Source organism: Anas platyrhynchos, chromosome 14 (genome assembly GCF_047663525.1).
Source record: "Anas platyrhynchos isolate ZD024472 breed Pekin duck chromosome 14, IASCAAS_PekinDuck_T2T, whole genome shotgun sequence".
NCBI classification, from domain to species: domain Eukaryota; kingdom Metazoa; phylum Chordata; class Aves; order Anseriformes; family Anatidae; genus Anas; species Anas platyrhynchos.
In genome coordinates this window covers 7749414-7764985 of record NC_092600.1, presented here as the reverse complement: position 1 = coordinate 7764985, position 15572 = coordinate 7749414, and the positions used below count along the sequence as shown (strand labels likewise).

The 15572-nt window shown below is 41.0% G+C and overlaps 1 protein-coding gene across 1 annotated transcript in view; it reads right to left on the bottom strand.

Annotated features, from left to right (window-relative positions):
• ITK (IL2 inducible T cell kinase) overlaps positions 1-15572 on the bottom strand; it is a 29884-nt gene extending 14312 nt beyond the window's left edge. Inside the window, exons 1-3 of the mRNA XM_005029903.6 lie at positions 15352-15572; positions 2766-2870; positions 905-986 (exon numbers count right to left, since the gene is read on the bottom strand). Of these exons, the coding sequence (XP_005029960.3) occupies positions 905-986; positions 2766-2870; positions 15352-15522 (358 nt within the window). The 5' untranslated portion in view covers positions 15523-15572. The remainder of the gene's footprint in view (positions 1-904; positions 987-2765; positions 2871-15351) is intronic.

Below are 15572 nucleotides of genomic sequence, written 5' to 3'. Positions count from 1 at the left end.
CCAGTCTTGAATCTTTGTATGAGCAATTAAAGGTCCTTCTGTTTGAAGCTCATGATCTCTATCCGCAATAATAATTTCCTAAAAAGACAAAAAAAATCTGCTGGCCTGCTTCAAGATACTATTCAAATTATTGAAGGGAGGAGGTGGTCTCAAAATGTTGAACTAGAGGAGGTGATAAATCAGAAACTTGGAGCAGGTGCTTCCCAGAAGGGGAATAACTGGTTGTAAGACCTAGTGCATGAATTCAATAATATCTCAGTCAGGCACAACGTTTTTACAATGAACAATGCAGCAGCTTGTGTTATAGAGCAGGAGAAAGGTACGAGGGAAGCCTGATGCAATTTTCATGTATCTAAACACCACCTTTCCTATGTCAAGTACTGTGCTTCATTTCTGCAAGCAGTGGTTAGGTGTTGTACCTTCACTTCAGAACCATTGTAATGAACCACAGTGCAATTCAGGAGGTGAACAGGAAATGAAAGCTACCCACAAAAATGTTTCTTAATCATGATTCTGTAATAAGGTTGTCGTATAAACATCAACTCTGTTAATCAGAGCTGAGAATTCTACCCAGAACATATTAATTTATTTTTTTAAAAGTAGCCTAATGTAATTTCTCATCTCTTCCCACACAAGAAACCTCAAATTACAGTAACATATTAATAGTTTATCCTTGAAAGAGGCAAAAAAGCATTTCATGTCCAAGTTTTCTAATGCTGCTGAAAACACACCCACAAAAATTGCAAATACATTTGATTCCATAACTGCACTCCCAATTATTGCTTTGCATGTTTAGATGCAAAACTTAACTCCTCTTGCACATTTTATTGGCATTATAGCTTTTGAGAAAACTGCTCTGGATTAAGTAACTTTATCAATTAGGTGGGTGCAGGGGTTTTGTTACCTTCCTTCAGTGTAGCGACCCATCTCTGCCGACTCTCACGATTGGGTGCAAACACGTAGAGTATGTAGTTATCATGGATGATCTGGAGAGGGGATTAAAGAAGGGAGCCAGCTGTTAGAAACAATCCCAGATACACTGGGTACAGTGGAGTCATTGAAAGAAACAGGTAGCAGACCCCATACCAACAAATTACAAAATAATGCTGTGAGCATGTGGAGTACACCGGCCCTGTTCAGATGTATCTCATAACCTCAGTGCCTTTTGCTTCTCTAAAACTGAGTAGAAAACCCGATCAAGGAAGAATTCCATATAAGTTATATTTTAGATCAATTTTATGTTGTTAAGAAATGCCAGGGAAATCAATGGAGATGTAGCAATTTTAATTTGCACAGAAGCCAGTCCATTTCTTGCTGACCGTGGTTTATTCTTCTCAAGTACCTCTGGGGAGATGCCATCTGTTTCTCAGCAGTTTCTTTCAAGGCATGTTCACTTAAAATCTAAGAGCCAAATTTAACTTTTCTTGTGTAAGTATAAAGCCCAAGCAACTCCCTGGAGATTTTTTGGATTACTATCATTCTTCAGTTTCTAATAGCTTTTATGAGGATTATAGCGGGGAAATAAGAAGCTAGAGCAAACAATGAACAGTCAAGATTGTTCTTGTTCTTAATAATGAACAAATGATGGAAGAGAAATACAGAACATTTGTGAAATTTCAAACCATGGAGTAAAATCATCACAAGAATAAAAATGACTCAGAAACTTAATTGGATGACTACATTTAAACAGAAAATGCGATATAACACATAATCTATATTTTTGTTCCAATATTTATCTCAACAATTTAAATCCAAATGGGATCTAGTCTCTTTGATTCAGAGAAACTTTGAAAAACTGACCACTGTTTTTAAACAGAGATTTCTACATGACAGCAGCTATTTTTTTTTCAAGTTTATCCGGCAGCATAAATGAGGCAACGTTGATTATTTAAAGGACAGGAAATATTTGCTATCTCTTGGCCTGATGCCCTTGCAGGCACACGCAGACAGCTGTGTGACTCAGTTGCTTTGCATGCTACAGAGAGATAAGTTATAACCTCTATTACAAAAAAACTGAAAGAGGAATAATTCCTGCTTGCTTAAAGCCACTCCTGTTGATGTTACTGATATGTCTGTTTAATGTTTTGACAACCTGAGATGGTTTTTGAAATCTGCAGTAAGCGGATCTCCAGAAGACGTAGCCACGAGCACGCACAACTGGATAAAATCATTCATTTCAGCCACTCTGCAATGGGCTCACTTGCCAGATGAGCCACACAGAGAAAACAAAACAACCCCAAACTTGTCAGTTCCACAGAAAATTTACAGTTGGGTGCAGTTGAGATACTTAAGAAGAAAATAGACAATATCATTTTACAAAATACCACAAAACTGACTCTGGGACAAAATTTAGACAGGCTACAAGCAGGTCTCCTGATGTCAGCTCAGCACTGTCCAGCATGTCTGGTCCACTGCTACCACATCAGTACTGGCCACAACCTTCACTTGATTTTGTTCTTCCTATAAGCAGTGGAGAAACAGCTTGAAAAATTCAGACCCAGAACAAGTAGATCTGAGCGTTTGCTCCTTCACTCATCCATTCTCACTGAAGGAAGCCACGTTATAGTGTGGGAATAGAGTAAAGGAAGATTCTGATTAATCACTTTCTTATTCCCCAGTTCATTTCAAATCAATTTGCTTTTTCTTCATTTGTTGTTCTTCACTGCAGTGTTGGGTCCATTAAGGCTTGCATTGTGTAGGAGAATTTTACTGAAATTCAACATGAAATGATATCACTTATCTATGTAGTCAATGGACAGACTCACCTGGAAAGGGTATTTATATTGACAGGGGATGATGATGTCACTTTTGACAATTTCCACACATTTAATCCTTGAAAGTTCTACAGAACCCTTCAGAGTCCTTTTTTTCTGAAAGACAGATAAAACCACTTGGTCAAAGCTAGTGATTGTGGATTAAGTGAATAATTAGATAAGACTGAGATGTCCGCAGGAGATTTCTGTGGAGCAGAAGTGAATTAATTGACAATGTACAACACTTAAAAGTACAACATTTAAAAGTATAAAGAATCATTCTCATGTATGGCACCTCTATATAGATTGCACATACACATATTTATATGCACATACATTTATTTCAGATCATCGTGTCAGAGTTTGGACTCGATGATCTTGAGGTCTCTTCCAACCTAGACAATTCTGTGATTCTGTGATTTCAAGTCAGCACATGGATTCTTAGAGAACCAGTCAAAATCTTCGGTTGAAATTCATTTTTTTCCCCAACAAAACTAGATGCCTTTTTAACAACAAAAACAAAACAAAACAAAACAAAACAAAACAAACAACCTCTTTTCATTAAACTTTCAGCTTATCAACACTTGTTTTATACTGAAAAGCTATAAAACAATAAGTATTAAAAACACACACACACACACAGAAAACATTTGGGTAATTTGATTTTCAAAACAAAGCATTTTATCTAAAATATAACATTTGCACTGATTCTATTTTCCAAGAAACAAATCATGTCTCTGGTTTTGGTTTGTCTGGGTTTTCAGATAAGGAACAGGATTCTGATATCCCCACTGCCCTCGAACTGAGCCATCGCCCCGTAGCTCTTGGGCAAGTGGCACTAGGCTCTTGCAGGAGAGATGGGTGGGGAAGACGCAGGCCAGAGCTAAGCTGATGCTTGCTATCTGGTGCACGCTGCTGAAGGATTTGCTACAAATGTTCGCTCTTCAGAAGCAAATTGGTTTCCTGTTTTGATTCGTTTTCAGTAGGGATGAAACGCTAATCCACTCCCAGCCCAGTTTTGTGACAACATGATGAAAGACTGTGAGATGTATGAACCTGAAGAATGCTGCAAAATCTTCTGGTTTTGCAAACAAGGGTTACTGCCAACATGAGAGAGCCTTCAGAGACTAACTTGTACCCTTGTGGGACTGTCACGAGGAGCCATGGCAAGACTTTGGCGGCCTCCTTGCCCTGCCTCAGAGCCCCAACCCAAACCCTTGTGTCCTTCACCCTCTGGCTCCCTTCTGCCGCTTGCTCCCCATGCTGTTGTGGCCCCGCAGCTCTGCCCTGCTGAGATGCAGGGTGGTTTGCCACTGTGAGCTATCCAACTTCAAAACAGAGAGGCCTAAAGTTTTAAAACTTATATTCTTGTACGACTGGCTGGGTACTTTGTCCTTGTGCACTTGGACTTGAGGAAAGAGAGGGAAGTTATGGTGTGGTTGCACATAGCTCCTGCTGGACTTTGCTGGTGTATGTTTTTGTAGTTGCTGGCAGTTTAACCAGCGCCTTTGGGTTTTCTGCCAGGACTGTCTCTCGTCGGTGGCATCTGCCTACGTAGCTCCATCAGGTGGAATGGGAATTTTTTTTCAATAAACCCAAGACTGTAAGGCAGCCCTAAATGTAAATACCAATTAGCTAGCAAGAGTATTGGCAAGTCTTAGAAAGCCTCACTGAACCCTATTTTCCCCTTCTATTTTCTTTCATTCTTGTCTGTTCACTTCTTTCTTTGAGACTTGGCTTCCCCTCTCTCTTCTCCACAACCTCCTCTATCATTTTTTCTCCCCCTGGGACTTGTACCCTGCCATGAGACACAAAGCCATTTATTTCCTACAAAAACCTTCAATTTTGCTAACAGAGAACTCTCTTTTGGCTTATTACTTTGAAGTCCCAGGGCCTAACCACACGTTTCTTCTCTGAGGCATTAGGAGTCAGTGCTGTGCTGGTCACAGACTCTGCTCTTTCACTGCAGATTGTTTTTTGTTGATACATTTCCATTCTGCTCTAAAAGACAGGGTCCAGCCTTCACAAGGAGCTTTACACAGCTGTCCTGCAGCTCTCTTCACCTGCTGAACTCCTGCTAATTGGGTAATTCCCACAGCAGAAGCCCCCAGAATCTCAAGTCAAGGTGCAACGTCAGGCCGGGTCTCGCAGCCACTGCACTGCCTGGAAGACTCTCCACAAATGGGACTTTACTGACAAAAAGCAATTACAGCCTTGGAGCAGCACAAACAGCAGGAATTATGATTCACAAACCAGGCATTACCCAGAAGTGGGCCTGGACACTAAACATACCCCTGCTTTGTGATATCTGCCTGCACTTTAATCTAACAAAAGCAACCAGGCCATTTGGAAGGGAGGGAAGAGGAAAAGCCTCTAAAAAATTGTCTCCAAAAACCTCAGAAACTTGTTCCTAAAAGGGCCAGACAAAACATGCTGACAGTCCTCTGTTGCTTTCAGTCTGCCTGGAGCATAATTAAATAGACGTTTTAGCTGGTTGGTCAGAAAAAAAACATCAGTGGTCTTACTGTGTAATGTGTGTGGAGAGATAACGGAGGTACACTGCTGTCCCACGAGGAGAAGCACAGTGTGCTGCAGATCACCATGTCCTGTTTTATTTCTATTGAGCCATTACTTGCAAAATGGGGAGGGGAAGCTAACAGCACTGAGTGGAGCTGGGTGCATCACAAGCTCCGTGCATCACGGTCTTCATCTCCAGTATCTCACCTCCTCTTGCCACGCAGCTCCAGCAGCTCTTTCCCTGATAAAACCTGTAGTTTGTGTCTACTAAATGATTACAATGATCCCTATTTTTCTTAGATACTAGAACAACTGGTATTTTTTTTTAGATCTGGTATTTTTTTTTAGATGTCTTAGATACAGAACAACCGGCATTTATCACATGCTAAGCCTCTGCTACCACCAGCATTGTACTTGCCCAGCCATGGGAGCCTGGCCAGGCAACACAATTAATCACTTTGCATCAGCTTGTGGTCTGCTGATTCGAGCCACACCTGAGTCCAGCAAGCATGGGCAGAAGCGGGGACGTGGAGCTGGGTGCAGGAGGGCAACGAGCCGTCAGTGAGCACAGGGCAACGTCACGAATATGCTTCCTGACTGCGGTTCTGCACTCATAAACTTAACAAATGTCTAAGATTTTGTGAGATATGGGGCTATGCAGTCTGGGGAATTTGCTACTTTCTGGCTAACACTTCGCTGTTGCTATTTGTGGTCCCAATTCATCAAATGTACTACGAAAACCATTGGGGCTTAAGGTCCCGTGGAGCCACAAACCCTGGTGGCTGCTGAAATTTGAGCTAAACCCCACTGTATTTATTTATCAAAGGGCCATGGCAGAAGAAGTAGTCACGGGTGCAGGAGCAGAGGGCAGAGAAGGAGGCCAAGTGCCAGGGAGGTGGGGTGGGCAGAGCTTTACCTCAAGGAGAGCAGAAGGAGAGAGCAGACAGCACCTTCCAGCAGGCAGAAAGGCAGTGCTGTGTTTCACAAAGCAGATTGCGTTCAAAAGTTGTGTAAGAACTTGTGTCTTTTGTGGTGTGAAGGAAGGGAAAAGCATGCAATTAGGATTCACATGGCCCCAGACTCCTGATCAGCGGTCACTGCCCATGGCCAGTGCTGCAGCTGGACTTTCCTCACCACACGTCTCTGGTGTTGGCTCTGCCCTCTCCTTATCGCCCTTCTTCATCCTCATCCCCATCGCCTGCCCCATCCCTTCCTCCTAGCCCATCCAGACCCTCGCTGTGAAAAGGAGCAGGTCCCCCAGTATAGGGGCATCCTTTTGCCCACCGAGGTCTGCCTTTGACCCACCAAAGGCCCAGCTGCAGCTGGACACTTTCCATCTGCAGGTGGGAAGGGGAAGGCAAGTTTATAGCTGCGGTGGAGAGAGCTAGGAAATTCCAGTCCCCTGTAAGCAAAACCGCAGAAACATTTCCGCCAATAAAAGCACTTAATGACCGCTCCGGCAGTGCCAGGTTTTTGTCTGCAAGACTATGAGCTGAATTTCGTTCCCTGCTTCACTTGTTGCATTGATTAGGAGCCATTCTTAATTAATTAATTCTTGGAGATAAAATAGATGGGGGGTCTGGCCTCAGCCCTTGGCATGACCCGCTTGGGCCTTGTCACCTTCACCCTGGTCCCTCTGCTCTGGCCGGGCTCAGTGCACAACCTGGATGGAGGCAGAGGCTGATCTGAGGGTTTCTTACACTGTGCGATTGTAGTGGTGAATCCATAGAATCATAGAATGGCCTGGATTGAAAAAGACCATAAAGATCATCTAGTTTCAACCCCCCTGCTCCGGGCAGGGTTGCCAACCACTAGAGCAGGCTGCACAGAGCCCCATCCAGCCTGGCCTTGAATGCTCCTAGGGATGGAGCATCCACAACCTCCCTGGGCAACCTGTTCCAGTGCCTTACCAACCTCTGAGTGAGAAACTTTCTCCTAATATCTAACCTAAATCTTTTGTCTCAGTTTAAAACCATTCCCCCTTGTCCTATTACTATCAACACATATAAACAGGCGTTTATATGTTTATAAACATATAAACCCAAATTCTAACTAGTAGAATTAGTAGAAAAACTAGTAGAATAAGGTCTCTTATAAACACGCGTTGGCTGTAAGGTAGCAACGGAGAAGAACACAGACTATAGTAACTAGGAACCTTTAATATATTACTGCAATAAGATGGACTAATTTTAATGGTGATTCTCCTGAGAAGTATTTTCCACTGATCAAAAATATTATGCTTGAACTTGAACTTCCTTGAAAACTGTGCTAATGTAATTACTAATGTAATTACTTCCTACCCCTTATCATATTCCTTATCTATACATTGGGGCATGGGCTCTTGTTATCATTAATAGGACATAAAAACTGTTGACTGCTGGTTGATAGAGATCTTGCCTGAACCCTAACATTGTTCAGTATTTTGTGAGTTCTCACTCTTCTAAGGAACATTGGTAGTTTGAGGTTTTATGAAATTAAAATAAGTTAAACAATTTTAAAATTAATTTTGAAACCTAATATAAGCAAATTGGACTTTAAAATGAATTTGTAAGAGATTATTTTATTGCCTGTGAATAGTAAGAGGTTCAAAGGAAGAGCAAAAAGAGGTGGTAATTGGTAATACTGGGAATTTTCTGTACTGTTCTGACTGTTGCGTTGTGCTGTGATACCTCCAAGATACCCTCTTATATTTGATATTTAAATTCCTAAGTGTAGCTGCTTGATTCATATGTCTATTATGACTATTCTGTCCTCCCACTTGAATTAAAAATAAAACATAGAGATAGTTTTATAGCTGTTTTCACATCGAAAGAATAGAAGGGTGTTTTAGAGTTGAGCATAACCTGGACGCAAAGTGATGAAGATGCCTCCATGCATCTAAGCAGCAGAGATGGTGAAGCACATGTAGGAGCCTGGGGCAGGCAACTGGAGAGCTGTTTGCTTCACTGCTGTAACTCATCCATGGAAAGTCCCCTGCAGGCCTCGGTTGCTGCCGTGGCTGACTTCAGCATTTGCAGTCAGGAACTTTTTGCAATGCTGCCTTTCCAGGAACCTGCAAAGATCTCCTTGATTGCACCCTTCCCTGGAGTGCAGGACATGTGGCCAAACACAGGTAAAGAAGCCGAATCACAGCAGACTCCCACATCAGAAAGGAAATATTTCATCTGCCAGGGATATGTCACAGTGCAACTTAATAATTGTGCTGCATGCTATCAGTACACATTGTTTGTGGGCTATCAGCTAACTCATCACGCAATGTCACTCCCAATAACTAATTTCAGCTTCAAATCTTGTTTACAGAGCCTGATGCTGTTTGTAGCCAAAGCCTGTTCCATGCAAACAATCTCAGTCTGTTATCAATTTACTCGGCCAAATTATTGGTGTCCCTGGGGAATCACTGCTGCAAAGAAATGACTCCTCCCATCCCTATAAAGTCCTATAGGCCAGATCCAGTATTGTTTTTTCCAAAAAAAATCAGTTAAAAACAGAGAAGTGTAAAAATTCTTTAAAATGGACAGAAAAGTCAATGGAGCTACACTACAGACCTGGACCTCAGACATTGCTCACAGCCAGGAGTTGGCTGTTTCACTGTTCATTCCTCCAGGCTTCCTGCGGTGCCTGGCTTTCAGAATTACATGAGCCTAAAACAGAAGGCACGCAGGGGAAAATTGAAACTATAACCTGTCTGCAAGGCTTCAGTGGTACAAAGAGTACATTTTCACGGGCTTTCAAGTTCAACAGTTTCAAGTACAAAGATCTGGTAGAAAAGCACGCTTGGACGTAAGATCATTTTTTCTCTTTGTCCATCACAGGGCCTCACACATTTGCAATACTCCAGTGTTTTCACTGATCTCCAATTTCAATATCATGCAAAGCCACTTCCAGTGTTCATATCACAGTCCTGTCTCAGATATTATCAAGGCGTGCATCCCTGCTATCAGAACAAGTGGTTTGACAAGAAAATCAATGACACTGTCAAGGAAACTAAAAAAAAATAAAAAAATTATTGGCTTTCAAATGAGCTTTCTAATATAAAGAAATTAAGTCTTATGTTACAAAAAGAGTATGGAACAATTGCTGCATATTACATTAGTTTCTTGAAAACTGTGCTTGACTAGATGGGAGGAGTAGGTATTAGTGAATAAAAGATTCAGTGATAGAAGGAAACTAAATTAAATCTATTAAATGGCATGATTTTTTTCGTTAAAAATGTGTAAGTCTTAAGGATGAAAAATTGGCCCGGAAAGGATGAAAGTGTACAAAGCAATAGGCAGGCATTGCAACAATATCAGTTACAATATTGATTACAGTATAAAGCAAAGGCAGATGCTGGAAACAAATATGGTTACAGTAAAGAAATCTAATAAAAGATTAAGAAATCCCATTATTATTGTAATATATTCATATTAAGAAGAAATCCTTCCTTCTTAAAGATATAAAAGAAAACAAGTGTTGAACATTTTTGCTGCATCCTTAACTTTTTCCAATAGATGAAAGATTAGAGCTTCATAATTTAAAGAAGATGGGAGTATCTGACATTTGCTCAGAAGTAATTTTTAAAAAATCTTGGAAGATTAAAGACCAATAAATGCCTAGGCAAATACCTAGTAGGAGCAGAACCGGGTATGCACAGCGAGTGTAAGAAGAAATTATTATAACCCAAATTGTGGAAGATCGAATTAGTTATTCTGGCAAAAAGTAGCTATTTTTTCTTACCAGACTCTACTTCACATTTGTGGAATTAGAAAGACCACAGACAACAGACGTAGAACAAACTATATGTCGTTTAAAGCGATCTTGTCTAGACAGTATCATCACCGTCAATCATGCCGCAGAAGAAAGTCATGAAAGAATTGCAATAGACTGGTTCTTTCTAAATATCCAGAAAAAAAAAAGAAGCAACAACAACAAAAAAAACATTTGTTAAGATATAATGGAACAGGTTGCCCAAAGTTGTGGAATCTCTCTCTGTCCCTGGTTTTCAAGCAGTGGCTACTCAAAGCCATAGCTGACTTGTTCTAGTGTTGGCAGCGGTCCTGCTCTGAGTGTTGATCTAATGATAACTGCCTGGCCCTAAGCACAAGGTCCAACTAAATGAATTTCAGATGTGCCCTCCAACCAATAATATGATTATTATATAATCCATGATAAGTTCACAGAGGTATGCGAAAGGGTTCATTTAACATTAGGTACAAAGTTTGTACCTTGCTTCCATCTTATTTAAGGTTATGTTGTATTTCTCATGAAAAAAACACAAAACAACAATGTTGAAGCAGCTGTGATGAAGATAGATGCCATGTCTGACTTCTTTGTGGGCGATATGTGTATTATTAATAAATTAGTTGGAGATATGCATCAGAAGACAGATGGTATTGCAAATTCTGGCAAGCAAACAGGACGTGTTAATAAATACATGACAAGTCATGAAGAATGATCTATTTACTCAGATACATATTTATATGGGAGGTTGACTTCAGAAACATCTTTAAATTCAGCGTCTATGAAGATTATAATTTTGTGACTGTTAAGGTATCCAGAATACACAAAGCAAATCTTATATTAAACAACGAGGGACGGTATGGACAGCCACTGTAATTAACAGGAACACCAAAACCAAGACTTTCAGAAGCAAAGTCTTAGTCTGTTTACTTTAGAGACTTGGTGAGAAAAACAAGCCTTTCCAGGGCAAGATGGACAAGTCAGGTTCTGCTTAGAATAATCAAGGTAAAATGGACTGCTGGAAAGAGGAATAAAGAGCTTCTTTTGTTACCATGGGTAGCTGGGCTGTTGCAAGTAACACAATGTGTAGATAATACAGCAGAAGCAGCTGAAGCTTTTCAGGATCCTGATAAAAGGCTTTTCAGTCACGTTTATTCTTTTATTTTCCCAGAACAACAGACTGAAAGCAAATTCCAAGACACACTGAAGTGTCACCTTTATGTCTGAATATCAAAGATTTGAATGGAAAAGCCAAGGACAAGGCTGACTCATGCTCTGTGACCTCTTGAGAATCTGACCAGTGTAGGAAGAATAGAACTGCTGTAAATGAAGAGGGAACGCGGTCCTTTTCTGTGTGCTCCTTTTATTGCTGCCTTTAAAAGCTGCACTAGTAGTAGCACATAGGGGCATGAAGATCTGAAGTTTAAGAATAGCTACATGCCTGAACCTCCCAGGTGTTAGATGAAACTTTCCCAGTTCCGAAGTAATTCTCAGAATGTCTAAAGAGGGCAAGGCATTACAAAGATCCATATTTTTGAAGAGGTAAAACTGTGGCATAGGGACACATGTTGCATACATGGTACAGACAGGCTCCGGCACTCCCCACAGGTCCGAGCCGTACCAAGATGAGCCGCTCCGATGCAGAAACGGCGGAGCTGCACCAGTGCGACACCACCCCAGAGCCCAGTGGCCTGTTCAGTCAGTGTGGCATCAGCCTCAGACATCTGTGCCACTTTTAGACTACAGCTTGAAAGGCAAAGATCCATGCTTGTTTCTGTCCTTTTCCAGGTAGGAATGTGATATACCAAAGATTATTCATGAACCTCTACTCAGTGTCTGAAATGCTAACTACTCTGGTGTCTGAGTAGCTTAGCACTTCAGACGCAATCTCTCTTTGTTCTTCTGTCTGCTAAACTGAAGGATTTACCAAAGACCACAAGCCGTTAAGCCAAGGAGATAAAGGTAACTCACTAGTTTGTTTTTGCTAAGGCTACGTAAGAACATTTGAAACTGTCCTAGAGACCTCTCCAAAAGGGATTCACTTGACTGCTTCTTTTGCAGTAAGGCAAGTGCACTGGGATCCTGAGAGTACCACAGAAGTGCCTGCATTATTGGTTACTCCAGTGAGGATCAAACTCATTGAAATAGCTAAAATGATTACTCCCATGTGCTCATTTACTCACATGCACAGTAGCTATAAAATCAGACCCTGGAAATGAAGAATTTTTGCCCATGGAATTGATTTGCATGTCATAATAAAGGCACTTCTGATTTATTTTAGTAGACGGGGGCTGAATACATGTGCCTGTTATCAGAGCTTAGCTTTATGTTAAGACAGCCCTGCATTGTGTACTGGCTAATGAATTCCAGAAAACACAGCTTCTTATTGTTGTCAGTTATTGGGGGCTCATTCTCCTAATGAGACATGTAAATATCTTTCATTAACATTAACGGCGATTGTATGCTTAGCCCCTAAGGAAAACAGTGCCTTCTGTCTAGCTATGTGCTGTTACGACAGAAAAATGTCATCGTAGTTATTGCAAAAATTCGCCTTTATGATGTCGGTTGTCTTGACAGCTTTTGGTATCATTTACATAATCATTCCTGTATTCCTTCAACCTGGTTATTTCTTTGCTGTGGACTGCTACAATACACTGTTAAACGTCTTTTTATACTCACAGTGTCTGAAGCCAGGGAAAAGGACTGGCTGTAAAACTCTGTTAAATACAGACAAAACATGTAAGCCTGTGTTAAATACATAAGAGTATGCTTTACTTCAACACGCTCCATTGAAATCAGCAGGACTTCTAAAATTGCTTAGCAGTTTGCTAATTGTTCTACCTGAATTTACACTGTCACTGACTGAATGGGGACTGGAGCAGTGGACACGGTATATACAGTATTGAACTCTGCGTAGAGTAGGCCAGTAGACATGTTGGTAAGGGGTTCCTAAAGAAACTCTTTGAAACCTCTCATAGCAAGCATCCACAGAGATTTCCCTTGAAAAATACATCAAAAGCGTAGGCAGATGCTGGGCCCATCTATCCTTTGCAGCACGCATGCCTGTGGATACTCCCCATCTCTGCGGCCAGCACCCAGAGCAAGGGGACCGAAAGCAATGCATGTTGGCAATGGCCCCCAGCCTCTCCTAACCCCTGCCAGCCCCATAAATTATTGGAGAGTCCCCACAGAGCAAAGCCCAACCTGTGCTAGAGGATTAGACCATCGATTTCAGCGTATACTCCCTGTTCCTGGTTGATTCACTGGGACAGGCCTAGCCCATGTGTCAGGCAGGTACTGTAGTTTCCCGTCATGGGCTGTGAACTCCTCTTCTGGGCATTCAGTCCATTCTTAGCATGGAACAAGAGGGTGTTTGCATAGCCTACCCAAAGTTTGTCCCTGCAGAAAAGCCGTGATCTGACCACAAGGAAGCCTGACCACAGTGGGCTAATTTTTGGCAGTAGTATTGAAAAGGCTGAAGATTGGTTCTGGGAGTATGTCACAGGACAAAGTCTTTTCTCCTCATTTGATATGAAGTCCTTCTATTCATGTAATGACCTGCTTTTGACAGTTCAGAAAAAAAGTCTGTTTTTATATATTTACACATATGTACATGTGAATGTTTATAATAGATAATATATGAGGTAAACTACGTAATACAACAAACCCTTATGTGGTCCAATTTTTCATAGCTTAATTTTGATGTCACTGTACTTTGGAATTTTGCCACACCTAAAGATTTGGCCCACTGTTGTCTGACTTTGGAGATCAAATTTTCAGAAATACTGCATACACATATGTACAAAGGTATTTGTCAGCTGTCACTTGGTGTCCATTCAGATTTTGTATGTGTAGTGTACTAATGTGCCTTTGAAAGCTTCTTAAATGTTTACTTCACAGGTATTTTAAGATGTTCTTGAGTGGCCTAATTGACCTTTAGGAAGACTAGAGGATAAAATTTCCAAAGACAGTCATGTTGCATATGAAATATATGCCCCACTGAAAGCCGCCAAGTCAGATTTTCCAAACTATTTAAGTGACTAAAGATGCAAACACCTAGCGTGGTTCCACAAAGCTATCTAGGCAAAGTGTATGTTGAGTCCTTCTCAAGTCCATCAAGACTCAGCAAGCATCAAAAAAAACCCTAGGTATGAAAATTTCTGTAAATGCCTACAGCAGAATCACTCAGATGAAACTTGAAAATTTTAACCAGATTAATCAACTGAATAGTTATAGTAGAATTTAAAATCTTAACATAATGACAGCCGAAAGATAGCTTGGATAGCAGTCAAATAGACTCTCAGACTAAATACAGACACACTGGGCAACAACAAATATTTTCCTATTTAAATATGAAGGTAAGAATAACACTGGCTATAAAATAAAAGCAAGAAAAACATTTTGTTGAACACATTTCAGAGAAATAGCTTACAAGTAAAAATGACTGTTAAACCTTGAAGCTGGTATAGAATTTCAACAGGGGAATGATACCATACAAGGACACATTATACCTTGCTTTTCTCGTTGGGTTCAGTTTTAACTTAATTTTCTTTTTCTAAACAAGATCAGATCAGATGATCTGAAGGTGCCAACACTGGATAGCAACACAACAAGATCCCCAGCACTGGTCTGTGTATAATAATAGCACCTAAACATAATGGATTAACAGCATGTTAAGTGACTGTTAGAAAACAAGCAATATTATTTACAACCATGATAAGGCTCAGCAAACATCCAGCTAAGCACAAGAGGGAAATAATCCTCTCTTCACTAGAACACTTAGCACAATGTGGTGCATAGATTGACTTTTAATTTTCTTCGTATTTTGCAAATTAGGTAATGCAAGCCTGGGGAAACAAGGCCTAGTCTGAGCATGGATCTCATCATCACATCCCTTTTGAAACTAACTTGGAAGAGTAGACCTGAATGGCAGCTGAATTTGTTCTGAATTGTAAGACTGGTCTACCAACCATCAGTCTGTTGCCCTAAAGAAAAGAAGGAGAGTGAAGACGTGGCTAGACATAGTTTAGTCTCTGCAATACCACACCGGAGGTCACTCCCGTACCCACACAGGCAGCAAGGGGCAGGCTCATGCAGCTGTCAAACACATCGATTTTAACAGAACATGCTAAATTCCTACAACAAAATTATGTACTTTCTATAAGATAACAAGTTAGTCTTATTCCCCCATATGCACCAAATGCTCACTGACCAGAAGTTTGTAAGGACCCATCCGACCACTCTACACATTTCGGTGAGTGGTGCTAAAACAAAACCCAGAAATGGTAAATTAATAAAGTTTAAGAAAGAGTTCACCCTTCCCTCCGTTATTCTACTATGACAAAGAAAATGGCTGACATACCCCATGGCGATGTTCATAGTAAGCCAGCTTAGATTTGGTTAAGACAAAGAAGCGCACTTTAAAGTTGGAGGGCGATGTCCTTCTCTTCTGCTGGGATTTTTTGATCAGCTGTTCCTCCAGGAGCACACAGTTATTCATGGTTGGGCCAAGAATGGTCCTCTCCTGGGACATGGGATGCCTGCCCTGTGAGCTGAGCACCCGTCCAAGAAAGAGACACAATA